General features: G+C 43.8%; 1 protein-coding gene across 4 annotated transcripts in view; it reads right to left on the reverse strand.

The window, feature by feature from the left end:
• Positions 1–5,226: 5,226 nt before the first annotated feature.
• The window catches only part of MCU (mitochondrial calcium uniporter), a 96,440-nt gene continuing 74,714 nt past the window's right edge, over positions 5,227–26,952 (reverse strand). For 2 of the 4 annotated variants that reach the window (XM_075109318.1, XM_075109319.1), the window contains exons 2-8: positions 20,409–20,478; positions 16,296–16,466; positions 15,284–15,388; positions 12,185–12,345; positions 11,496–11,699; positions 9,148–9,264; positions 5,227–7,204 (exon numbers count right to left, since the gene is read on the reverse strand). In XM_075109318.1, the coding sequence (XP_074965419.1) occupies positions 6,986–7,204; positions 9,148–9,264; positions 11,496–11,699; positions 12,185–12,345; positions 15,284–15,388; positions 16,296–16,466; positions 20,409–20,478 (1,047 nt within the window). In that variant the 3' untranslated portion in view covers positions 5,227–6,985. Of the gene's footprint in view, positions 7,209–9,147; positions 9,265–11,495; positions 11,700–12,184; positions 12,346–15,283; positions 15,389–16,295; positions 16,467–20,408; positions 20,479–26,952 lie in introns of all 4 variants that reach the window. The other 2 variants (XM_075109320.1, XM_075109321.1) reach the window with 1 other exon arrangement.

Below are 26,952 nucleotides of genomic sequence, written 5' to 3' on the forward strand. Positions count from 1 at the left end.
GGAGAAGAAGAACAGATGGGCGCTTGCTGTTATCTCTGCTCCTTCCACAAGTCATACAACTTCATGGCTCCCCACAGACAGAAAACACCAGCTGAAGAGCCTTAACTGCAGGAAATAGTGGCCAAAGCAGAACTGATCCTTCCGAGCAGAGATTGCAGACGAGTGCTTGGAGCAGAGCTACAATGGGAACATCAGTCAAAGCGAAGGACTGCTGTCCCACAGGGAAATAAGCTGTTCCTATGTTACACAAAGACCCTTTCCACTCCTGATCATGTAACCTGACCACTGCAGCGAGATTAACAGGGCAAATAAAGACATTTTTTCTACAGTAGTCTTATATTCTCTGTCTTTAAAAAAAGAACCAAACACCCCCAAAAAACCCCAAGCCAAAGCAGCAACCAAGAACCCCAACATTACTGAATTAACTTCCATACAAAACTAATTAATTAAGAACGTCTGCCTTACCGGTTCAAGCCAAACTAGGTTGAGTTGCAGGTCATAACCACCTGTCCTGGCTAAACATAAGATATAGTACACAGAAATCTGTTCTCTACTAAAGCAAACCACACACCACAGTGGCAGTGAAAGATACCAAGGACAATGTGAATAAACAGAAAAGGTTCTTCCCTCTCATGATGCTCGCTGTAGCTCTTACTACAGAAAACATTTAAAACTCCGATTTTAGCATTGTGTACATATACACGTGTACAGGTCCCTCCAGGCTTACGGTTGTACAGTTCTCCTCCAGGAGATCACCCGCAGGCAGAAAGCTCTCCATCAGCAAAGAGCACGACTAAGCCTCCAGTAATTGCACAATCAAGCAAGCGTAGGCATTTCCCCGTTTCCTTTGCACCCTGCATTTCTGCACCAGGCTAGTATAAGAAATAACATCAGGGTCGATAAGTTAGCTGATTTTACGACTGGGATCTGAAGCTACGTTATTTTCACATCGAGCTCGCCTGAGACGAGAAGTTGGATATTTGCTGCTTTGTAGGGATTGTACGTTATAGGAAGTTCCCAATGGCCTCCCTGTCCGGGTGTTCCCCTGGCAGCAAAGCGCAATACGCTGCTCTGCTCCACCCCAGCAGAGGCGGCTTTTTCAGTAGTGAATGACTTGAGGGAACAACATTTACAAGTGACTCTCATTGCTCCCACCACAACAAAAAAACAAAAATCTTTTTTGGGGCTATATTGTGCTGACAGCCGTGCAGTACCAGAGAAATTTTTCAATAACAGGAAAGGAGAACAAATTCACTATGCAAAGCTAGCAAGGCAGATAACCCTTAAAAGGTGATTATGTGAGTTCCCAGAAGAGAAACTAAAATTGAATGGAGAACAACACAGCAAGCCAGAGGAACTTATATTGTGCTGTTTTCAGTGAGAGGTTGATTCATACTTCAGATCCTGAGTAAATAAAACTGACAAGCTTGAATTGAACTTTCCATGTGCTTTAGAGGTGCGTGTATTTCTCAGAACCATTTCATTACCAGCTGCTTTTATCCTTGTAGGTGGTACATTAGACCTGACACTAGTAATGTTTTGACAGTTATATATAAGCGACTGGCAATTAACATAGGGAAATGAGCTGCATCACAGCAGTTTTGAGCCCCAAAGGTGTCACAAACAGGCCCTATCAAGTACTCCAGGATGGATTAAAGCAGGAGATGCCCCAGCGTTCCCAGAGATGACACTTACAAATCACCCTAACATCTAGCTCAAGTAAACAGTGTAAACGTGGAGAAGATGCAGTGTGCCGTCTCTACACGTTTTTAGCATCCGCAGGAAAGAAAAAGACCACCTCAGTCTTCCAGAAGCAGCACCAGCAGAGGCAACTCCACCAGCACTTTCTCTTCGCTTTGCAAGTTATTTCAGGTGACACGCGTAGCTCCAGCTCCCCCACAAACAATAGCAGCCTGTATTAGAGTAGGCCACTGCAAATCTATGCCTCAGGAAGCTTGAGCAATTATTCCTGAGAGGGGAAGTGGGGGACCCCAAACAAAACACCCTCTTGCAAGCAGACCCTCTGGGAGAGAGGATACAATTCCAATGGAGTAGTCTAGATGCTGTAGGGCCCGTAGTCTCTAGGGAGATCTGGTAAATCTGTTGCTCCTGACCTCTACTCCCCCACCCCAAAGATGAACGAGCCTGACTTGCCAAGAAGCAAGAAAAATCAGGATCAAGTCAGTATTTCTTGAAAATATTCATCAGTATGGGTTAGAATATATGAAGAGAGAAGGTAATATTAAAATTGGACTGGGATTCTGCTTTGTACCCAAGAGCCGAGATCTTCTAAACCTGCTGCAGTCTAAGCCTGGCTATGTCTATTCTCAAGGATGCTAATTCTGCAGGTGGCAACCACACTTCTTGCCCTTCCCAGAGGTTTGGAGGGTTTAACCATCCTTACAAGAACTCAGATTCTTCAGAGCATGGGCCAGGCTGGTAACCCTCAAACTGTTTGTAACGGGCTAATGAATAAAGATGCTTTGTGTTTGCTGAAGCTGGCCTCGTCTGGGTCAGAGCCACCTCTCAGGACACACCAATGTGTGATGAACGTGAGGTGAGGTGTGTGAGAGACAGCTCTTGGTGCAGAAGCCAGTCCTGCAGCCTAGAAGAAACAGGCGGAAGAGCTAATCAGCACTTCCTGCCACCAAGAGAGAGGAGAACCCGACGCACACGACAGGATCTCTCTCTGCGATTGATTTGAGGATGTAAATTCACAATAAGCCCTGACAGGCTGCTTAGACGGATTGCACAAAGGTCAAGGACTTAGAGATAGGCCTTGTTGCTGTAAACAGCTTGTCCCAGGACACAGTGCCAAGGGGAAGGGCTGTTGGGAACAGGGAGTGAGCACGAGTTTGGTGAAGTACGAGGAAACTCCTACAAGAGTTTGTACATATGAGGAAGTAAAAGACCAAGAGCCTGTTAAAATCAGACAAGTATGTAACTGCTGCTCTTCACTAAATGTTATTTCCTTTTCCAGAGTGGAACTTGCCATTTTGAGAGTGTTTTTCTACAGGTCCTACAGAACCCCAGGGTATTTTCCACGATCCTCAATTTCTAGACGGAGGAATTAGGGCATAGACAATATACCCACACTCGCAAAACTAGTCAGAGGCAGAAACAGGAGAAGGTCCCCATATTTTACAAGTTCACAGAGCCAATGACAGAGTATAACACCAGCTCCTCCCATACTTCAGGGCTTAGATACACTGCAAGTTTTATTCCCATCTCTGTATTTTACTTTTCACCCCTTTAATATCAGTATAAAAATAAAATTCATTTTGTTTTCAACAGGAATAATTGGAATCTCTTGGTATAGGTGGAAGAACACTCAAGATATAAAAACCTCCTTCCTATGTGAAAATGCAGTCATGCAATGCGGCACAGAGGAGAGCAGCTCGCATTTACAACTCCACAGAAAAAACAGGACATCAAAGAAATTGTTCCACTGGCCAGCTTCACTTGACTGACATAGTGCCAAGGTCTGACAGCTAACAGCCGCTTCAGAGCATCGTGCAAACTTGTAGAACCAACACGGAAGTGTAAGAACTTGCAGCAAGGTGATCATCATCACTGCCTGCCAGGTAGGAAGGGCTGTATGGCAAAAGAAAAAGGTTTCTTCTTTGCTCCTCAGGAATAAAGAGCCATTTACACCTCCCCTGGAGAGGTTTGCAAGGTGGAGCCTCGCAGGCATGGCAAAAAGGGAACCTGATCCATTCCTCCAGGCAATGTTGAACCTGACGTGTTTATTGGGAAGCTCCCTCACAGAAAGAGAAGGAAGACCGAGTAAGCAGCATTGGTAGAAAAAGCAGCATCTGAACAACGCAATGCACACTGCTGTTTATCCTTCACAGGGTCTTAAGAATGCATTAAGATTCAGGTAGCACTGCCTGCTCTTAAAGTGCTGCCAGGGGACAGGACCCTATGACGTGCCTGGCTCCTAGGCACGAAATAGCTATGGCAAGAGTTTGCTGATGTTGGTATACAAGTGTATATCAGGAGAGCAAACAAACGTCACCCCTCCCTTCAGTGTTAGCATTCAAGGGCAACAAGAGCAGATGCACCAAGATTTGAATCTGAGGTTTGTGCGTGTCAGCCAGCCCCAGCAGAGACCATGATGCACCGGTGGTGCGAAGAGAGCGAACCAGCAGCCTTCTGGGGTACAGACTAACAAAACCCACCAGACAGCCCATATTTCAGGGTACAACTGTAGACTCTCATTTCACTCCTTTTCCCACATCATCTCTAGAAAAAAAAACACACATTGAACCACGTGCAGGAACAATTCTGTCACACCATTTTCTTGGTTTTAAAATGGGAATCATGGTGCTACGTGTCCAAGTCTTCAAGTTGGTCTGTTTGCCAAAACAGATGACTTCTTATGCAACTGTTCCAAGCAATTTGTCTAGGGAGGGCAGCAGCTCATTTGTACACAGCAGCAGACTAAGGGCTGCTTGGAGAAGAGGGTTTCTCAGAATTGCCAAACTAAATTTCAACAGTGATTAAAGGCAGGTCACAACGACTAACAGCTTCCAGCCCCTCCTCTCCAACTTTAAAAAACACAGGAGGAAGTTGCCCGTTTTTAAAACTGGCCAATTTTATTTTTTTTTTAAACGCAGTCCATAGTCATGATTAAAACACCTTTCTAGCACCAAATGTCTCATCCTGACATCCCATGAAGTTAGGACAAAGTATAGTCTGCTGATTCCCAGAGTTCATGAAGAAGTGATATGTCATCAAATCAGGCCGCAGCCATTCGAAGGCCCAGAAAGTAAAAGCAGCTTAAAACTTCAGTTTTCCTCTGAAACAGCACTTGAATGCAATATAGGAATACACTGACACCACTTGGCACGTTTTAGGTTGCTGGGCATTACGTACCCATAGATATCGTTATCCTGCAACCTGCCACGTCTCCAGATCTTGTCAACCTCCACATGGAGCCACTATGCTGGTCAAACAAAGGCAGATCTTTGTTGGACCGAACATCTCTACCTCACCACCTCAACTGCTCCCGAGGTCCCTGTGTTACACAGCTAGACGTGGCAGCAAGATCTCCACCCGAGCTTCTTCAGGAAAGCTATTATCTGCATCACCATGGCCTCAGTGATGTAAGGTCAAGAAGAAACAACCTAAACAAAAAGAAACGGAGGAAACTCAGGAGACAGCTGCCACACATGCAACATTCTCTTTTCAGCTGGGGAAAATAACATTATTCAAGAGCACTGATTCAAAAATCAAGTAGTTATTTATTGTTCCAGAAGTACATTGCTCTTTTATACATATTTCATAAATGATACAGGATTTTACACTTTTTTTTATTAAAGAAGAACTTTTCTCCATGCTCCCTCCCTCATCCCAAACACACGCCAAGGATTCAGCTACAGGATCATGTTCATTTTTTTCCCTTTAAAACTCATCACACAAACAGGATAAAACAGATAAAAAAAATAATCACACAATGTAATTAAATTGAAAGACAGAGGAAAAGGGGAAGAGGAAAAAACCAAACTAGAAACATGCACCCATTCGGTCCAACATGCCACTGAGTGAGAAGAGGCAGCAATCCCAGCTGTGTTTCCACATCTGCAAGGCACCTGGCGTCTAGTTAATACTGATTTGTTTTTTTCTTTCCCCCTCTTGTTTTTAACTTGGTTCTCTGCCCACCCCACCCTCCCCCCCCCCCCCCCCCCCCCCAAAAAAAAAAACCCCAGGAGCCTCCTTCCATGACACAGTGAGGAGTAGTAGTGAAACATCAAAAAAAGCAGCCAGCTTTTCTGTATGTAAAGCTTAGCGCCCTTCTCCCACCTTCATCCTGTCTCACAGTATTTATCAGCAGGATGCTAAAACAGACTGACCTGCTTTGAATGAAGATATGTTTTATCTGTTTAGAAATCAGCCAGCCTTGGCTGGAAGAAAGGGCAATAGGTTGGTTTTCCTTCCTCTACTTCTTCTCGCTAAGAACAAGAGATGTCATTAGGCACTCCTAAAAAAAAAATTCTGACCTGTGGGCATAAAGTTCATTTAAAGCTACTTCAGTAGGGGAAAGTGCCAGAGAACTGAAGTAGTTCTGTGTCTTACACTATAAGAGCCCCAGGCTTTCAAAAAGCCTCTGGGCAAGGAAAATGCTTTGACCATATAAGAGACCTTTTACCCCATTACACAAGCAGTCAAATATCAAGTTTAATTACTCCATGTTCCAAAACTGTTCATGTAAGCAGGAGTCACAATTCTGCAACTGTTTCATAATCCTTTAAACCTTCATAATTTCATAGTCCAGGTGGCTATCAGATCTGGGGTAGGAAGAGGGGAATCTCTCTCTCCCTTAAGACTGAATATAAATAAACCTCTCATGCAATGCTGCCATTGATTTCTAGAAGGAGCTCAAGGGCACTGGGACGCAAAGTTTATATAGTTACTATGGAATAATCCAAAATATCAATTATCAAACGTCCGGAAGAAAACTCGTTCCTTCTCTCACTCGGCTACAACCAATCTGTGCTACAAATAAGCAAAGGAGGAAGTCAGTGGAGCACGTGGGGTGGGCTGGGAAGGGGAAGCTCACGGTTTTCCAGTAGAAAGCAGTCTTGTAGTAACTTTATAAAAGAGATCAGGTCTGATCAGAAGTGTGCGTGTTAATGGTGGTGGAGCGCAGGTTCTGATCACCAGCCATAACTCCAGGTGGCTTGGATTCTTTGTTCTTATTTTTTTCCCCTTTTTTTTTTTTGAGAGAGAAAGAGACATCTGAATCAGATAAAGGAAAATTTAAAAAGCTAAGCAGGCTGCTGGTGTCTTCTCAAGAGGCAGATCCTGCAAAGCTGTAAGATGACACCCCTCCACCCCAGCCATACAGTCAATACCTCCCCACCCCGGCCCCCAATCCTGTATGTGTACACAATTGCCATTCAGACAGTCTTTAAATACGACTATTTGCCAAGCCCTTTACAGAACCGACATTCCACAATGTCCCATCCTCAATTTAAGAGATTCACCCCCTACAGTCCTTCGTCTTGATTAAAGGTAAAAACCCTCCACCCCCACACCACCTCCCAGCTTCCACCTGTAATGCTTTAATTAGAAAGGCAAGAGCTATGAACAGGTTTTTTTGCCGGGGTTCCGAGCTTCTTTGCTGATCAGTCCTTTTCATCGATTTGCTGGATGGGCAGGTGAACCTGCAGGGGGTCTCGAAGCCTCTTAAGGTCCAATTCTGCCTAAAAGTAAGAGACACATTATAAAGAAAAAGCTCTCGACACACCTTCCCCAGCAACGTTCCCCTTTAAAGAATAGAAAGCTTTCTGCATTTCCTTGTTTTTCCCAACCAGAAGGGAAGCATTCAAAAAGTAAAAGTCACAAGCTCGTATTTGGAAAAAAACCCCCGATGTTCTCGGCAGTTACTGAAAGACATTTGCTCTGTGCTTCTCTGAACCTGTCTACATGCAGCCACTTCAAAGGAATATGGCAGGGAATATTTGAACCCTGAACACTCACTGAAATTTTTAAAAAAACAATAAAACACAAAAAACCAACAACTCAAGATTAATGGGAACAGTTGTTTCTAGAAGGAAATCTCCATTAAAATACAGCCACCCAAGAGTATCTGTATTCAGTACAGCCCAAAAAACCCAGAGATCTGGGTTGTCTCATGAAACCAAGAAAGCCTACCCTTGACCTCCCCCTCCTCCTCTGCCTGTGCAGCTCCTTCTCCAAGGCAGGGGGAGAACACATCTTGCCTCAAATACTCTACACTGCCATTTCCAGAGCTTAGGAATAAACAAAGGATCACAGAGTGGTGCGGGTTGGAAGGGACCTCTGGAGCTCACCCTGTCCCACCCCTGCTGGAGCAGGCACCCCCAGAGCAGGGGGCACAGGACCGCGTCCAGGCGGGGTGTGAATGTCTCCAGGGAAGGGACCCCACAGCCTCTCTGGGCAGCCTGTGCCCCTGCTCTGGCACCCGCACAGGGAAGGGGCTTGTCCTCATGTTCAGGGGGAACTTCCCATGTTCCAGCTTGTGCCCGTGGCCCCTTGGCCTGTCATTGGGCACCACTGAAAAGAGCCCAGCCCCATCGTCCTCACACCCACCCTTCAGACGTTTATAAGCATTGATGAGATCCCCCCTCAGCCTTCTCTTCTCCAGGCTGAGCAGACCCAGGTCTCTCAGCCTCTCCTCATAAGGGAGATGCTCCAGTCCCCTGATCACCTTTGTAGCTCTCTGCTGGACTTGCTCAAGCAGTTCCGTGTCCTTCTTAAACTGGGGGGCCCAAAACTGGACGCAGCCCTGCAGGTGCGGCCTCACTGGGGCAGAGCGGGGGCGGGGGGGGGATAACCCCCCTCACCCTGCTGGCCTCACTCCTTTCCATGCACCCCAGGGCACCGCTGGCTGCCTTGGCCCCAAGGGCACGGTGCTGGCTCAGGGTCACCTCGCTGCCCCCCAGCACCCCCAGGGCCTTCAACAGAGCTGCCTTCCAGTAGTTCAGCCCCAGCCTGTACTGGTGCATGGGGTGGTTCCTCCCCAGAATGATACTGGACAGTGAAAAAGAACATGGTAGTTCTGCTTTTTCTGCTCCTGCCATCTTTCTGCAGAAAGGCTCTCAAAAACACAAGGAAAGAGCTCTACCCAACTCCTCTGTTAAACAATCCCACAATAGGGACAGTCTGCCAAAGGGCCTGTCTGCACAACACAAGACATCTGCCCCCATTGCTTCTAACGATACAGCTAAATCTTTTGAACATTATTTTCCAGGACTGCAACCCAGTGCTCTGAAGTGCTATGTCAGGAAGACATGAACTGAATGGATGCAAGTCTTCATTCCTCACTAAATCCATCTGGTGTGTAGGAGCTGAGAAGAAAGGAAATCTTGAATTAGGCTCCTCTGAGGCATGAAGTGCCTGAAGCGACTCAAGATTTGCCAGCAGTTTCCAAGAGGCCCTCACAGATAGATACAGGCAACTGTTTCATGTTGATTTACACATCCAGCAGTTCTATTCCTGGGCACATCAAAGCTAATTCAGTGATTGCACTGGGGCTGTGACAAGAAAATGGGCCGAAAACTTAAGATATATCCATTCTCGTTTGAGGTGCATCTATTAATAGCAGCTAAGAATCAGCAAGCAGTAATTTCTTTGTCTTATTTCTGGAAAAATTCTTGTTACCTGAGCAATTGCATCCTTGAGTTGATTGTATTTCTCTAGATCAAATCGTGTCTTTTTGGCTCCTTTATGAAAAAATAGTAAGTACTGTCTGTCTCTGGCATCTGGATAAACATATTCCTAAAAAGAAAAAAAAAGGAGAGAATAGGAATAAAGCATCAAAAGGATGCAACACTGGATACCATGAGCACGGTAATTATCGGGTGTGTTTTGGAAGGATGAATAGTTTCTGTCAGTGAAGGAACAAGAGCAGAGAGGACTGTGTAACCTCACTCAGCGTGGTGGCGTGACCCCAACCAGCAGCTAAGCCCCCACCCCCACGGCTGGACATGGAAGAGAATCAGAAGGGCAAAACCCAAGAAAAAACTGAACTATCTTTGTCTCCACTCATAAGTGAAGAAAAACCCTGGCATAACAGTAATGCAAAAGCTATCACTCACCACCTCCCACCAGCAGACCAATGCCCAGCCAGTCTCTGAGCAACAGCTACTTTGGAGAAACTTCCCCCCAGTTTATTGCTGAACATAACATCGTATGGTATGGAATACGCCTTCCGTCAGTTCAGGTCGGCTGTGTCCCCTTGCAACACCTTGCCCACCCGCAGCGTATTCTTGGCAGGGAACAGCAGGTTGTGGAAGTAATAACAAACAGAAGGCCCTGATGCTGTGCAAGCACTGTTCAGCAATAGCAAACACATCGGTATTTTATCAGGACTGTTTTGGTCACAAATCCAAAACATAGCACCATACCAGCTGCCATGAAAAAAATTAACGCCATCCCAGTAAGACCCAGTACAGTCAGGCATTTGCTTCTCTACTAGGATGTCACACTCCAGCAGCGAGTTACCATCACCCCCCTCCTGTCCTGAACGTGTGAATCCTTCCGTGCAGAGAGAACAGAAACTAACACATTTCAGGGTTCCAATGTTGACAAGTTTATGGGGAGGAGGTGAGGAGAAGGTAAGCTATAAATACAAGAAGGAAGCCTTTATACGATGGCCCTTACTCTCTTTTTCTTAAGGTCATAAGCATGCAACGGCTGATTAAAGCAACAATAGTCACTCATGAGTTCATCTCGAAACCAAGCTACAGAGGTGAGAACAAGAATCCAACACCACAGCTTTTGCCAGGGATAGTCTACTGCAAAATGTCACAGATTTTTAGAGCATGCAGATAACTCTGAGCAGCAGAAGAGTTTGCACCAAATCCCACATAGCCTCTACAAATCACAGGTCTGCCTGCTGAAGTTAACTCTCCCTTGCACTGGAACATCACAGCCTCTGTGCCTGGTATGCATCCAACGATCAGGGCTGCCAGGTGGGGAAAAGCTGCATTCAGAGTCAAGCCATCCCTGAAACATTGAGATATTAAGTCTGGCAGAAGTACTAGTTTATATGGATGACTTGATTGAAATATTAAATCTGAGTTCAAACATGGCAGAAGTTCCAACCACACTTGGAGGAAACTACAGCAGGAGCCCTGACCTGGGCACACGTGACATCAGCCCCTGAAACGATGCAGCTGACAAACCTCTAGGGGACCACGCTGGAACACCCACAGCATCTGCTCTGGTGGTTTTGTGACAGGAGAGACTCTTTGAGCTCTCCGTCATCCTCTAGGTGGATTATGAAGTTTGAATAGGAGCGCCGAGACAAACCACGTGCTGTAAATCCACACAGAGTCTCCACAACTAAAAAGATCTAGGGAAGCACAGCTCTACTTTGTGTGAAGGTTTTCCAACACTGGAGCAGGTCTAATTTTTAAAAGACTGAGCTTAAGAAACAACAAATCTGGGACTGCACCAAGGGGTAAGCATTCAAAATAAATCTGCTTCATCTGGAGGAGAGTCCAGATCCATGAAATACCTAAACAAAGGCATTTCCAACACGATCCCTGAACGTTTCTTGTCTCTTTAAAAAGGCCAGCACCTCATGTCAGAGAGGTTTGCCTCCCCGACACTCAGGAGGTACCTCAGGTACCCATAGTTTATTCAGGCTGATAAGCCACAGCAGTTAGAAGGCTCCGGTACAAGTCAATGTGTGAGAGGCTGCGTGCGTATGTGTGCACACAGAAACCATCACCCATCAGTAGATGAGCCCGTACAGCTACGGCATCAGTCACAGAACATACATAAGCATTTATGGTTTGACAACCAGGAAATGAGCAATGATGACCACCGGAAAACCCCACCACCATACACCACCATCCTGGACAACGACAATTAAAACAAGTGGCATCTAGGTTCTGACAGGATGATAGCTTCTAATAGGCATGATTTCGCTATTTGTCTAGGGAGTAGAGCTCAAAGCCATTCTTCTAAGGAAGCATCAATGTCAGCATAACAGGTCCTACCTGGCGAGTCATTACGAAATAAGCATACATTGCCATGGCACTACCATAGGTGATGAAATAGGTGACCGGTTCCATAATGTCCCAAGAATACTCCCACCAGGTTAGGCGGGCCAAAATCCCAAACTGAGTGGCCATGTAGGCCAGGCCTCCCCACAACACCAAGGTTGTCCTCTTCTCTGCTTTCCTGCTGAGCTCCATCCTTACCTGCAGGAGATAGAAGTACAGGCCTTGTGTTAATGCAATTATTTTTGAGAATACAATTAAGAGAAAATGTAAAAATAACAAGTTGTATTTATATTAAATGCTAAGTGGTTTGAGACATATGATTTGAGTCAAGGTTATGCAGACAAATCCAGACGACTTCATCATCAGTATCTTGCCATCATCCATATTTTACTCTGAGCATGCTCTGGATAGCTCACAAAGCTGCTTATTTCTCTATGGTCAGAGAGGTGCTGTTGCATTAGCCCCAGCCTTTACTTACTACCAAGCTCATTTCCAATTATATAAAGCAAGGAAACAAAACACTTGCACAGAAACCAGAAAGATTCATGGTTTGGTATACACTTAACACATCTTCTGCCTCAGTAATCTTAAAACTCTGAAGCATCCAGCTACCTAATTAAAAACTTGAATTAAATTAAGGCTGCATTTGGAGGATAAGTTAAATACAACGAGAAACTTCTCACTTTTTCTAGTGGTGCCAGTTGCTCCTTCAATTCCTCTAGTCTCCCTATCAGCTCCTTCTCTTTGTTCAGCTGGTGCTCCTCAATGCACAAGGCGGTATACAACTGCTGAACCAATGTCTTGACATCATTCAGCGTCGTTGCGTTTTCATGGCTTAAGAGCTCTAGGAAAAAAGAGACTGCTTTATATACGTTTATCCACAGAACTTATTATATACTCTTCAGAAACTGCTATTAGTCTGCTCAGGAAACGCCTGAAACTATCTTCTCAACAAAGAAGCCTTTGGAAGAGCTCCAGCACTCTAAGACAATGCCATTTCTTCAAAAGAAAATGAGGTTTACTAACGGATATTCCTAAAGTTTGATAAGAACGAAGAAAACAGATACGTGCTATTAGCTTGCACATATCAACAGCTACTTCTGATCCATATTTATGTACAAGACTTGAAGACAAATTAACAACTAAATTGGTATTATCCATCACACCAGCTGTCTAGAAACAGCCGAACTCAGGCTACAGACCATCAGCAACCATAGTTATTGATGACGGCAACTGAAGATCTTGGGTTAGCGGCCCCAGAACACGCAGTCTTATGATAATTGAGTACCAACATCAGGAATTGTTTCCCAACACTCTGTGGGCAACCCTGTGCTTTGCTGCCTACAGGGCAATGAACTTCTCCCTCATGGTATTTAAATAAAGACAGTAACAGGGCCACTAATTGTAACTGCCTTTATCCTGCGCTTCAACACAAAAAGGATTCCTAAAGGAAGCCAATTTGTAGCAGAGTCGTGACTAGTGGTATTGTACTACACACTCCATATGGAAAAAAAAAAATGTTTCAAATAAAAGCAAAAGAACTTGACATAAACCAAATAATTTTTTGAAAATGAATTTTTGTAGCATCCTTGGGCTTACACCTTAGGTTACCTTCTCTAAATACGATCAATGCACAAAAAGCTACGGACACCTTAAGTTTTAACACTAGCAGCTCAAGGGAAATACGCGACTCAATTGTCCGTGCCAAGGCACACAGAAAGCGCACCACATCTCCCTCCCAGCTACAGGGCTCCTGTTCCCCCTACAAAGAAAAAATCATCCCTACTGAAGTGACCATCAAAAAGTACTTAGCATGTAAGACTACAGCATTGTGACATTTCCATTTCAAAATGCACAGGGTGATTTTATAAAGACAGAAAAACAAGAGGTAAAAACTTTAACTGAACTAATCTCAGTGCCTATTTACAGGCACAACCGTTCTAATACAAGCTAACTATAGAAATCTCTTTGGCAAATGAATCAGAGGCAGCAATTTCACGTAACCTAGGTGATCCCAGAGCTCACCTACCCGTGCACAATGGGTGTATTATAAAGGCAAGCAAACCAAAACCACACCAACTCACTGACACAGCCTTTGCTCTCTCAAACATTAGGTATGTGGGATGGATGAAATTGCCTTACCTTGGGACGGCAATTTCTCCTGTGCAGAAACAAGCACCATGTTTGCAGTCTTGTTTAGTTGTATTAAAAATGACAGACTAGATCAGCTAGGCTTCGTACCACCACCTGCTCTGAGGAGCCAACAGTTGGAAGAGGGACCTTGTTAAAATCCTCACTCCACTCCTAGTGATTTAGATCAAGTCTTAATGCAGAGTTTTCTGTTAAGGTGCTTTTAAGGAGACTGGAAAAAACAAATCTCTATGGAGGTCAGTCTCACCCACAGACAGGGGAGAGACAGCATCTCACCAACTCTTGCACTCCCAAATTCCAGAGTCTCACACATACTAAGGACAAGTGGCTGCACAGAGTCCCCAGAGTCAGGTTTAATTGGTATTTTTATATTGTGAAAAGTAAAGTGATAGAACACATTTTCACTAGTTCCCTTGCAAAAAGTTCCTTGGAACCTAACTACCTCTACAGAGGAAGATGGCAGATCTTCCTAGAAGTCAGCCACCCAGGGCAGTCTCAGACCCAAAAGATATGCTTCCTTTAGCATGTTGTCTTACGTAGGCTGCTCAAGGGGGTAAAAGGAACGTTAACAGTTCCCTCAAAGCTTTTGCCTTATGAATGATTTTGTTCATTATCTACCGCTTGAAGAGACATTTAAGAGGACGGCATTTCCACCATCTAACAGCAATTGGACATACAAGTCAAGTTATAAACCCTTCCTAGTTTGTTGGCCTGTCCACAGGGCTAAAAATTCCTTTTACAAAACTACTGCTTGCGCTTGCAAGCTTCACATTATTGCCTGTAACGATTACAGAACAACTCAGTAGACAAAAAATCCCCCACTATCTGTGAGCCAACAAGCAGACCAGCATTTCCCGAACCAGTCCCTTTCTTTAAGTCCTCAGTGGTAAGTACAGGCGTGTAAAAACCAGCAGCCTAAAAGGTTGCCTAGGAGAAAGAGTAGATAGTAGATGAAAATACCAAGTTCCTGCCTCCGTCAGTAACTCCGTAGTGTCCCAAAAGCTTCTTGCAAGTTCCCACATCTTGAAAGTTACAGAAGTGTCCAAAGCTCGTTATTTAAAAGGACTGTATAAATTCAAAATAGGTTGGTTTCTCTTCCTATTTGATTCTTAGTACAGTAACCTTGTAAGAGCACAGTCTCATTTATTTCACTGTTAGTTAACAAGGTTTCAAGGTTTATTTGCAATATTCAAAGTACCACACTTAAAAGGAAACGATATTAACTGTCAGGTGAGGGAATGATTTATTCTTCCAAATCAGATAATGTAAGTTTCAATCTAATTCCTATTTTGTATTCTACTCCTTCAAAATGAGTTAAGCTAAATTACTTTTCGGTATTCAGAAAAAAATGCAAAGAAATTTAGAAATTAAAATAAATTACATTTCTTCATTTATTCCTCTTATGGGGGTACTGGCTTTGAGCAGAATGAATATTTGCTTTTCATCACTGACTACTCTGAGTGCTTGGATATCACTAAATCAGACTCCAAGGGCAGGATTAGGAACTGCAAGTTTTCCTTTAGAAATAACACTTCACATTCTTGAACAAGTTAATAAAGGATGCTGCAGTTAAATAGGGAATTGAATACTGAAATTTATTCCTGATGTTTACCAGCACCAGGCTAGTTTACCTCTCTTTGGTGGTCTCACATGGTATGTAACATCATTAATGATCAGTTTGAAGTCATCCAGCAGAAGCAAATCTATGCCTGTGGAGGAGGCGACACGTGTGCCATCTGTAAGGCAAACACAGGTGACTCATTGAACAGTAGAAACAAAGTGCCTAAGCATGCTGTGGCTAAGCAAGTCGTAATGCCACCCCAAATCCAGTTGTTGGACTTCCACGTTTTCCCATGGACAACACTGTCCAGGCAGACATATAGTCTGGGAGACCTTACGTGGCAAATGCTAGCTGAGCTATACATGCAGCTTATCTAAATTTGCGATATTTTGGGTCATCTTATAAAAAGCAGTTTATTTCATCCTACGCACTTCGAACGTTTTACTGTTTTGCAATACAATCCACTTAGGTGACCTTCACTTCTGCCCACCAGCATTAGAAATTATTATGTCAGTCTCTGGTATCGGACAGCTTTGCCATCACTAACCTCGCAAACACCTCCCGCCCAGGCTGAGACTTAAGGAAGTGCCTGCTTTGATGGCACTTGCATAAGACATCCTCATGACGTTTCAGAGCTTTGGTGGCTGGCAGATGCGTAGCAACTGAGCAAAACATGGCAAAATATGACTAAGTGAAACATGACTGAGTTTTCACAGCTAAGCAAGATACTGTTTCCCTTGTACTACCTTTTACACCCAATTCCTTACAAATCCTCTACATAAGTTGCATAGCTGGGATCTTTCCTACTAAATAACAGGACTCACCATGAGCAGAGACATTAGCCTTAATGGAGACAAGCTAAGCATAAGGATGATTTCCTTTTTCAGATTTCTTTCCTTGGCAGACCTGACTACACAGAGACAGCTAACAGAATATTCTTACTCTAGGAATAGCATTTTTACCTTCTTCCTCAGGGATGCCCAAGAACTCACACCATATTAAGCTTTTACTTAAAAAAAGCAAAAGGCTAGATGAAAATAGCTGGCAAGCAAGTAAATCAGCTAGTCTGTAAACAACAGTACCTGCTGAATAGATTGCAACCCGATCAATTCCTCGGTCCTCTGCTTGCAGATGTTGTAAGAACACACCAACAGAGTCTGAGATAGGTTTAAGTGTGAACTGGCAACGTTCACGCCGGGATGGAAGATTCACAGAAATCACAGGTAACCCGTTTTGGTAAACCACCGTCACTTCTACAAAGATGAGAAAAAAATTAATTTGACATTAAAGTTAACAGGTCTTCTCATGATAGTTCTGTATTCGTCCCATGGAGAAAAAGGCAAACATAGCTATGAGTTGAACATGAAAGACTTGTGATTTTTAGTTCATCTTTTATGAAGAGATGTGTCCATCAAAGAAAAACTGAGAGGTGTCAGAGGTTTTCACTCCCACTAACTCAGCACTATCTGTTAAACGTCCTGTGCTTTGTGCAGAAGTACAAGGTACTTTAAGCACTATCACCTTTATACTAAAGGCAACGTGATATCTAAAAGCCATGGCAGCACAGTATGTTTTGTTTAGGTTTTGAGAACCAGAGGATTTCAGACTGTGGAAGACAAAACACTGCAATTTATCAGGATTTATAGCCCAGAAGATAAAGGCAGACTGTGTATATTAGGAAACATCACGGAAGGACCTACTTCAAACCTTTTTATTCTTGTTTAGTTCTGGTTTCCTCTTTGTCATCAGGCAACAAATAGTTGAGAGAGCAGTCAGGGGTATGAGGTTGTAGGAACACCGCTCTGAGTTTAAGCTTCGAGGTCTTTTCATCTAAAATTCATGGGATCAATACACTTTGTCCTTCAGAAGGTAGACATTACTACTTAGGTGTAGGTAACACATCTTCCATTTCTTCAGTGCTGTCAGGTGCGTTTTCAAGAGAATTCTTAAGGATTTCACTGCACCTTTCTAAAATTTACTGTAGTGACCCATATGAACTGTAAGCTAGTTATTTTATTATCAGAAAGAAAGCCCGCTCTGTGTGCTTCAGGATATCCATTAACAGAAAAAAAAAGTTAAGAGTTCTTATTCCCTAAGTCACAAACTGTTGAAATCTTCCCCCGATGCAGTAGTTGCTAAGATATAGCAGCACACCTAAAAATGATTCACTTTAGACTGCTATGTTTCTTATGTAACAACGTAAGGTCTTTTAAATTGCACAGAGCATTTGCCATGTCTCAAGCACTGTGCAGTCACACCCACCCACATGGCATCTGGCTTAGTATTCCTACCTGTTGTAGCTTTGGTCAACTGCATCAACCACACCGTCTACTTAAATTCATCTGACTCATGTATTGACACGCCAAGTCAATTTAAGCAACTAACATCAAAACTAGCTGGACAAAAAAGTCAACACAAGTAGAAATAGAAGGAAATATCATTTTAACTACTGAAGGGAACTACTTCTCAGCATGCCACCATTCAGAAAGTTTTGCCACCAACAGCCTTTACACCTCCCCTTTCAGTGGTTTGCTGCCAGGTGATGAACTTGTTTAATCACAGGATCATTTACGTATTAGGACAGGCCTTGGAACAACAAGCCTTTCCAAAAAGGGAGGCTCATGAATGTTGAAAAAGGGTGCACCAAGTGCACTTTTACAAAGCCAGAAAAGTTCTCTTGGGCCTTTGTGGTTACTGTCGCATGCCTTTTGAATTGAATCAAGCATACTCAAAGGTTTTTCCCCCTCTTCCCAGGGATTATTATCCAGTGCTGACAAAGAGGTCCTCGTATCATCTTTAAAGACTAGGTAGAAGTGACCAAGTATGGACATCTCAAATAACTAAAGCATCCGAGGAGGCCCGCAGTATTTGGAAAACTACAAATGCCTATTCTGAATACTCAGACACCTGACAGGATTTTAGAAGCTTTAGCGTTTCAAAGATTAAAACCTAGAGACAACAGTCAGATATTTACTGAAAAGAAAAAAAAAAGCAAACTGCCAATGTATTTGGACAGTTAAAGAGAATTTCAAGCTCCTTAGCAGCTGTTGAGACAGCAGCTATCAGATTTTTGCATTCTTTCACTCAAGCATTTGAGTAAGAGACTGGTAAGAAATAGATTAGCATTAGCTACACTTGTGATAGCAGGCTCAGAAGGAACAATCATGTTTAGAAGCTTAAAATAGGCACTTAAGTACCAAAGTTATTGGTTCTGTGAGCAGCATATACAACATGAATTTATGTGCTGCTTACATATCCACAAGACATCAAAAACATCATTTAAAATGCTACCTTGATTATACAGGCAGCAAGCCAGTTTACTGTACAGCAGAAGACACAACGTTTGCACCAACACTCTTCTGTTTATCCCCATTGGTACAACACAACTGCAGCTCCACGACTGCCGGTTTTGGAGGAAGTGCCTACTGGCACCAGCTCTGGCGCACTGTGACCCTCCAGACCAGATGGAGACCGCAGCGAGAAACGCGATAGGCCAAACTGCACCAAGTCATCAGCATTGGTAGCACGCACAAAAAGCTTATAAAAGGAATTTGAGCCTAATTCACTGGTGGGGAAAGTCCATAATTCCAGTTTGATCCTCTCATCGCCTCCCACACAAGTCAAGTCTGGTCAGATTTTTACTGCTTGAGAGAGGGAATGGCTCAGAGGCAAATAAAAAAAATATAAAACCCAAAGGGCACATCAATAACACAAACCTAACAGACAGCAACAGATAGCTCCCGTAAAAGTTAAGAAGACACAGTGATACGGTTGTCTGCCTTGCTCTCCTCTGCTCCGACAGCCCTGTGGATTGCCTGCGTGAGGGCAACTACAAGTTACTAAGTGGACAAGGCATTTTGGCATTTCACTAACTATGGAGCTAACATTTTGGTTCATCTTCACTGATTAAATTTTAAGCCAGCATTTAAATATATGCAAAAAGTAAAAGGAAGTAATTGTATACAAAGTGTATTTCACTTACATTTACAGACACCTACAACCTGGCCAGGGATGATGCTAAATAAGACCACAGAAGACTTGAAAAGCTTTGCACGCTATATTGAGCATGAGGTAGCTTTGCAGTATGAATTCCATCTAAGCACTGCAAAGTTTTGACTCAACCATATCTGCACCACTAACAGGTCATTAGTATTTTTTAAATTTTTCTGTTCTTGCATAAGAACAGCTTAAGCAATACATTAGGCCTAAACAAGGTAGAGTAAAAAAAAAAAAAAGGATGTGGCCAAAAAAGGCAGTATTAAACATTTACTCGTGGTAAAGGTGAAGTTAGCGGAAGAAATAACGAGAAATATTTAAGGACAGTATGAAGAGAGGTAAAAACCAGATCGGGCAAGTAGCCACACATGCTATCCTCTCAACTTAACTTGCGTCCTTTACACTTCAACCTATTTAAGCCTCCAAGTTTTTATTTTGAGTTCCCCACAGCAGACACGTTCTCTTTGTGTATGCACACACTCGTGACCCTGCCAGGGGAAGTAACTGTGCCGGAACCCTTTATTTTATTAGCTTTCAGGCTTCATTAACAAGCCTTAATGGGAAAGGGATCCACTAACCACTTGTGCCAGTCAGCCTAAGTGCTCTAGTCTCCATGCACAGCATGCAGATGTTAAGCAGGCAGTGATCTCAAAGCTGCTTATTTCCTCTTTGTATCTGAGATTTATGAAGTTCCACCAGTGCATTCTTTTGCTTTATGTTATGACAACCTTATCAAAAAAGCTTAATGTCTGAACTGTGCCTGAATTTAAATAAGGGAACAAAATTGTCTTGGCTTCACAACTTACTGCAGCAAACAGTGCTTTCAATAGTTTGAGCAAGCAGCTGGTACAAACTGCACTTTCATTACATAAAGTTAAGAGGGCACACAGTATCCGGAAAGGTAGGCATCACAGACCTCAAGGCTACATGAGCAAAAAGCCTGGCAAAAAGTATTTGGACAGTTGCATGCGATTACATCTTCCTTTACAGAGCCTGTCCAATTTTGTAAGGACAGTTATTAAAAAAGTTGACTATTTCCTTAATTCTTCTTGACTGACTTTGTTCTCTGCCACTTCCTTAGTTCAGAAGTGGATCACCTCCTAGCCAAAAAAGCCTCAGCCAGAAAAGGGGGTCAGGAAACATGATTTAAGTTAGTGAAGTCCAAGTGAGCCAAGGAGTTTCTCCACGTCAACACTCACCATCAGAGGGCACTACTGTACTGCAATAGACCACCCTCACGCTCTGCCAAGGAGAAAGCCTCTGATGCACCTAGAAAATACAAACACAGCAAAAAGGACAAATGTTCAGTGCTGCTTGTCTGGCAGAATCACGGCCCACCGCTACCTCCTGTCCCCCATCCCGCCATCACCTGCCCCAACGCCTGTGCTAGGCATTTCCTCCCATCCGCCACAGGGTAACCACAAGCCAGGAGCGCCTGTCAAGAACAGCCTCTTCTCTTACCATCTGCCACCCAGTTGGGCTTCCCCCCTCAGCCAACTTCACCTCTACAAACCTCTCTCGAGCCACAGAGTTTCAAGTGAGAATGTGTAACGGAACAGCTGTGATTTTTTTTTTTCCCCCTCCTTAATGTAAAAATGTGTTTTGAAAGCCACATTGAGTTAATCAGTTTTAAGAAATCAGTTTAGATTAGCACGCGTAAGTGGAAAGTAGAAATCACAAAACGGCACCAGTCTTTAAGGGTTAAAAAAAATACATTTTAGCATAACCGGGGGGGAGGGTTAGGGAGTTGTCGATTAATAAGTTCATTCTTTTAGGTTGTTTTCTGTGCTGACGGACTTTTTTCTTGTCCTTACAGAGGGAAGCCAAACTCAAAGATACAAGTAGTAAACACGCCTGTTCGTAGAAGAACAAATTGTTCAAGACAAAAAAAATAATTGTGATACTGAGCTATTAAAGAAGAGCCCAATAAGAAGAAAACGCATGAATGGTTCGTATGTTCTGCACCCTTGGCAAGGGGCTAATTTGTTCATGAAATCTAAAAATCAGACTGATTTAAAGTCTCTCTCTTAGGAGAAGTTACACTAGTTACACACTAACCCTCCCAAACACCGAAATTACAATTCTGGCTCAGAAGAGCTCAATTTTAAAACACCACCAGCTCTGATCCATCTACAGCGGTGTATATTTCAGTGACTAGTGCTCAGGTTTTTCAACAGCTGCAGTCCAATATGGGCATTCCTATGGCCTGGGATTCTTTTTTCTTTGTCGATTTCTTAAATACAGCTGCCAAAACCTGCAATTCTATAAAAGCATCTCACAGGTAGGGCTTGTTTTTAAAGTAAATGTCTAATGGAAGTTTGCAAACAAAACCCAGGCTGTTGATTATTTCTCTGCCAAGTTGTCCATATTTTGCAAGGTTGCTTTTAATAATCTGCTTAAAATATCTTTATCTGCTACTTCACATCTCCTCTGAAGCCTGCTATGCAAATTAAGGATAGTTTCAACTACACTAGTCTTGAAAGCAGGATCTATGGCCCAGGTCATCAGTGCACTGACAGCCCTAGAAGTTCACTCTCATTTGTGCTGTATTTAGACTCCATTTTTCTCAATCTTGACAATGAAAAATAAAATAAATAAATAAATAAAAAAATCAGTCAATTCATTCAGTTTTTCTCACTGCAATTGCATTTTCAGCTTCCCAGAGTCCAGTCAAACAGGCACTAACAGGAAGAGAGAACCGGGCATTAAACAGCTGTAACTGAACTTATGTGGGAAGTTGCATGTTTTGCCAAAAAAATAATTGTTAAACCCTTACGTGTTGGGAACTGAAGGGCAAATTTGCCTTTTTATATTTGAAAACTAGCAAGTCTTCTGGACTGACAAACACCCATGTGCTACTACTAAGCAACCAGGAATTCCCTCCCACCCCAGAACCTGAAGAGAAACTGGTTTAAAACTCAAAAATGCCCAACTCAAGCTCCACTGTCTTGGCGTCACTGTTATATTACAAAAAAGTCATACGCTTCGATGATCAGAAGCCACACCACATGTAAGCCAGTTTTCAGAGCCAAATTTCACTTCAGGACAGGAAGCCTCTATAGGAAGCTTTTTTAAAAAAAAAAACCCACCACCCTCCATTTTCTATTTGAAACCAGCAACTTCAGTTTCACCCTTCTAAAAAATAGTATCAACCACATACAGCAGTAAGTGGGCAGTATCTATAGAGTGAGACACAAAACCTCCTGTCGGATAACAGCACTGTTTATATACATATTTTACCCAATCCCATGGCAGAGCTGGCGCTTTCAGATACGTGCTTTTCACTGGTTTACTCTTCCCTTTTACATGGCATTAATCATTTATTTCTCAAGTACTGCACATCAAGAGCCTTTCTACCAAATTTGCACGGCAGCCCAAAGATTCAGTAGCAGTTTTCAGAAAATCCTAAAACGCAGCGTTATTCCATTGCGAAGTAGCCATAAAACCGAGAGATACTATCGGCTAGCGTCTGCAAAGACTCTGCCTTCAGGCCAGAAGCATCTGACAGGTATAAGCTAGCTCCAGAAGTCTCCTGCCCTCATACAACACATGCAAGAACAAGGGAAAAGGCAAAACGGGTTGAAAGGGAGGGCATGTTAGGTGACTCATCAAAAAGCTTAAGTGTCCCCAGATTTAACCTCTTCGACAATTCTTTCACCCTGGTTCAGGTCTGAACCAACGCTACGTTTCATTGACCCCGCAGCATTATGCTGCCATTAGGCTTTACAGAAAGAGGCGCTGGTTAAACCATACATATCTTTCACCCCTGCAGTTCTGAGCTGCGCCTCGCGATACACGCTGCTGTCAGAAATTTCTTATCTAAAGAAAACAGTCCCTACTGGTTAGGAAGAGAAAAAAGGAACAAATGAACTCAAAGTCAAAGACCTAAATACCATCTCCTGCCGTCCAAGGTAAGTGAGAGCTTACGGAATCAATTATTTTTATTCTTGAAGTGTGGCTGTTGTTTTAAAATGGCAGCGGAGACAAACATCTGAACCCTTTATCCAACAGACGCAATTTCTTTGCTTGATGCAGAAACGTGCCAGAAGGCTGAGCCTCGGGACTGAAGCAGTTGCAGGGTGGGGGAGAGGAACTTGTTTCAAGCTTCGCTGACCAGATCTCAGGATATTTGCCTGTAGATCAACAGTCAACAGCTCACCACTTCAGCAACCAAGCGTGGAGTAACTACATCCAGGTTTCAGTTGAGACAGATTTGCCCACCGCTTCCAAAATAAGCAATAATCGTGTTCTGTAAAGTACCAAAGCCAGACCACCGGAAATCAGAGGCTTTAAGCGCCAGAATAACTTTCTGGGTCTCAAGAGAACAGGTGCAGGAATTCACTTCTCATATTCATTCGATTCTTGGTTTCCTGTCTTACCTACAGTAAGATGCACGTAAAAAGGCTTGGGGTTACACAGCACCTTTGCTCCCAGAACAATTAAGGGAGCAAGAGGGGGACGGAAAAAAAACCTGTTCTTTGCCAGAAACTAACACTTCCTCCAGCCTTATCAAGCTCTATATTGGACAATTCAAAGGTAAAAGTAACAGCATCTTTATAGGTCCTAATGTAGCTATCTCAATTCTACATGGGGGACACATTAATTAAAGCCCTAATGGGGGGGGACGGGACGACCAACAGCCTTTTATCCGCCAATGCATGCTCTCTGATGGGAAAAGAGGGGGCAATCTGGCAGAGCTCACGTTCTGCATTTTATGTAATTACCAGCGTCAGAATGGTAACAACTTTGGGGTACCAAGTCTCCAAACCTTAACTAAAATCAGAAAAGCTGTCAAAAAAACCCAACAAAAAACCCCAGAACACCAAGCATGGAAAAGGTGAGTATCTGAATCTAGAACAAGTAAAACACACTGCTAACCCACGGAATACCAGTGCAGCAAAAGCTGCAGAGCTTTTGTGAAAGACGGAGCATTCTCTGTGTAAAGATTTCTTACCATGAGCGAAATCTTTAAGAGATACATATGCAAGTGTCAGGTGCGGCATCTATTTAACAATTTATGAAGGGCCTCCTTTAAACAAGGCTGCTGTAAGTCAGACATGAAGCAGCTCACCTTTTCCTACAAGCAACAGCTATTTTTCTCTATATCCTGACTTTCACAGCATAAAAAACTGAAAGTTTTTCCTGGCTCTGAAAGCGGTTACCCGAAAACCTCCTGGCTAGCATCTCAGTGACAGAACTTGCTGCAAGTTTCCCTGAGCAATCACAGGAACCCAAGCCACCCACCTCAAAAGTGAAGAGCTCCATTTATCGATCTTTCCCTCACTTCAGGGCCCCAACTACTCCTATTCCAGTAATCAGTCTGTTACACTTTGATCTCTCTGCAACAGTAATTTCATTTCAAGCCATTGCACCCTTTTTTGTCCTCCTGTTTTGCTTCCCCCTTACATCAGCTGTGTCTGCAAAGCAGAGGAGACACAGAGCAAAACCACTTTCTGACCAGAAATCTGCTGTCTGAGGTCCATGCTAAATAGCTTGATAAGTTAACCACTAATATTTTTACACAGGTACATAAGCTCCTACTGGATTTAAGTGCATACAACCGTGGTGGGGTGCCTGTGGCCAGCTGCCCACCCAGCTGCTCTATCATCCCCCTCATCAACATGATGTCAGGGCAGAGGGGGAACAAGATGAAGCAGCTCATGGGTCAGGGTGAAGACAGGGAGATCATTCACCAGTCACCATCACAGATGCAACGGACTGGACTTGGGGAAAGTTGATTTATTGCCAATTCAAGCAGGCAGTCATGAGAAACAAGACAGATTAACACACCCTCTCACCACCTCACACCTTTTCCCACAATCCAGCTTGCCCCTTCATCTCAACATCCTCATCCCCTTGGGAGGCGTGGGGGACAACATCCGCACCGCAGCCCATGGAGAGCCCTATGCCAGAGCACTGTGGGTACTTGCCCAACCATGGCTTCCCCACAGGTGGGAGGGGAGTCTCTGCCCCAGCACCTGGAGTACCTCCTCAGTGCTCACAGGGCTGCTCCTCAGTTTTTCCCCCTCATTCCTGTCCTTTTCCAGCATTCTCCCCGTTTCCTACCCCAGTTTCCCTCTGGCACCACTGCCAAGGGCTAACCTGTACCTCACCAAGGCCACCGGAACCTGCTGGAACAAGCCTAAGGCAGCCCCAGCCTCTCCTGAGAGACCCCTGAGCCCCACTGCCAGCCCCCAGGCACCCAATACGGCAACTCTTGCAGCAAAGGTTGTAAATACAGTCCTTGACATAGGAGATAATTGACCAAGACCTTTTCAGTCCCCAGGCAAGGAAGACTCCTGCAGTGGTCCTTCACACAGGCCTGAGGACAGCAAGGGGATGGGGAGAAGACTTGACAGTGGCCCTTACACCCACACCACCAGTGAAAAGGGATCTTGCTTCTTTCTTCAGCATCCTCCCTAGCTTCCTCAGAATTCTCCAAAGATATAAAAATGGGCCAGTCTGGCATTGGAGATATCTGCCTGCATCTCTCACCCCCTTCTTTACCACCTCAGTTCTTTTGAAACATCTGGACACCTTGGCCTGCTTCCATGATTTCCCTTTGAAAAAAAAAAAAACCACACCTCAATCTTCCTCTGAAATTGAGCCCAACTTTTCCAGGGATTTGTTCAACAAAGCAGTAACCTTGTATGGAATCTCTTCTCCAAATTTTTGCTATAGTCTCTGGATGTATTCACACAGTAAATACTATGTGAAGTATTTGCTTCGAAGGACGCACCGTACTTCTGCCTGAGAGCCTGGTACACAATAAAACAGCACTTGCTCTCGGAAGGGTAACACTCAAACCACACAGCTTCGCTGCCCTGCAGCAAGCTGGCATACAAAACCCCCAAACATTTGGCTCGAGGGGAGCATGGTGGGGAAAGTCCTTTCACCTGGGAGCCATGCTTCTGCAGCACGGCTGCGGCAAAGGAGCCCCACGCCCCAAGCACAATTCTCTCCCTTGTTTCCAATTGCTACCTCTTTAAGCCATACAGCTTGTCTGCCAGGACCCAAGCACTCGCCTGATTAAATCCCACTGGCTTGAACTCATTTCTTGTTCTGTTCTCTTTGCCAGTACGTCCTTGCTCACATCCCACTCAAGAGGTCATATTTTGCCCCCCAAAACCCCAACATTTCACACCCACTGCCTCCATAGGGCAACATTTCTGCAGATGAAGGTCAAGCAAATGAGAACATGCCTGAACTGCAGTGCTGCTCCTCTTTTGGTTTTGTTTTTCTTTTTTTGTTTTAAAATCAGGCTGAGGACAGGAAACAAAAAAGGCAATGCCAGTAAGATGTGGGAAGTGTTAATCTTTGCATTTGGAAGCACTTTGTACGACCTACACATTAGCAAATGGTCTTCGTTTGCCAAACTTCTCATTCCTGCCTGAATTTTCTCTTCTTCCAGCATTAGTACAGAGCCTCATCACATCTGCTAGGAAAGGAACATAAACAGGAGGTGAGCTATAAATATTCCCTTCTCATCCTGCTTCCTTTGCCCATCTGCCTAAAAAGAAACAGGTAACCCACAGTGTCCAGGAAGAGGTGGGGGTGGGAGGAAAGAGATTCATTCTTTGCAGAATAGAGAAAAAGGAATCAAACAACTGCTCCTCATTCTTCATTGCATCTCTCTCCCAGTCATTACTGCTGCCGTGGAGATGCTGCAGCACTGAGTCTCTTAACAGCAACATCACTGCTTTTTGATGGCTTTGATAGGGCCTCTTGGGGGCAAGAGAGGGA

The sequence above is a fragment of the Phalacrocorax aristotelis genome, chromosome 14 (assembly GCF_949628215.1).
Source record: "Phalacrocorax aristotelis chromosome 14, bGulAri2.1, whole genome shotgun sequence".
Taxonomy (NCBI): domain Eukaryota; kingdom Metazoa; phylum Chordata; class Aves; order Suliformes; family Phalacrocoracidae; genus Phalacrocorax; species Phalacrocorax aristotelis.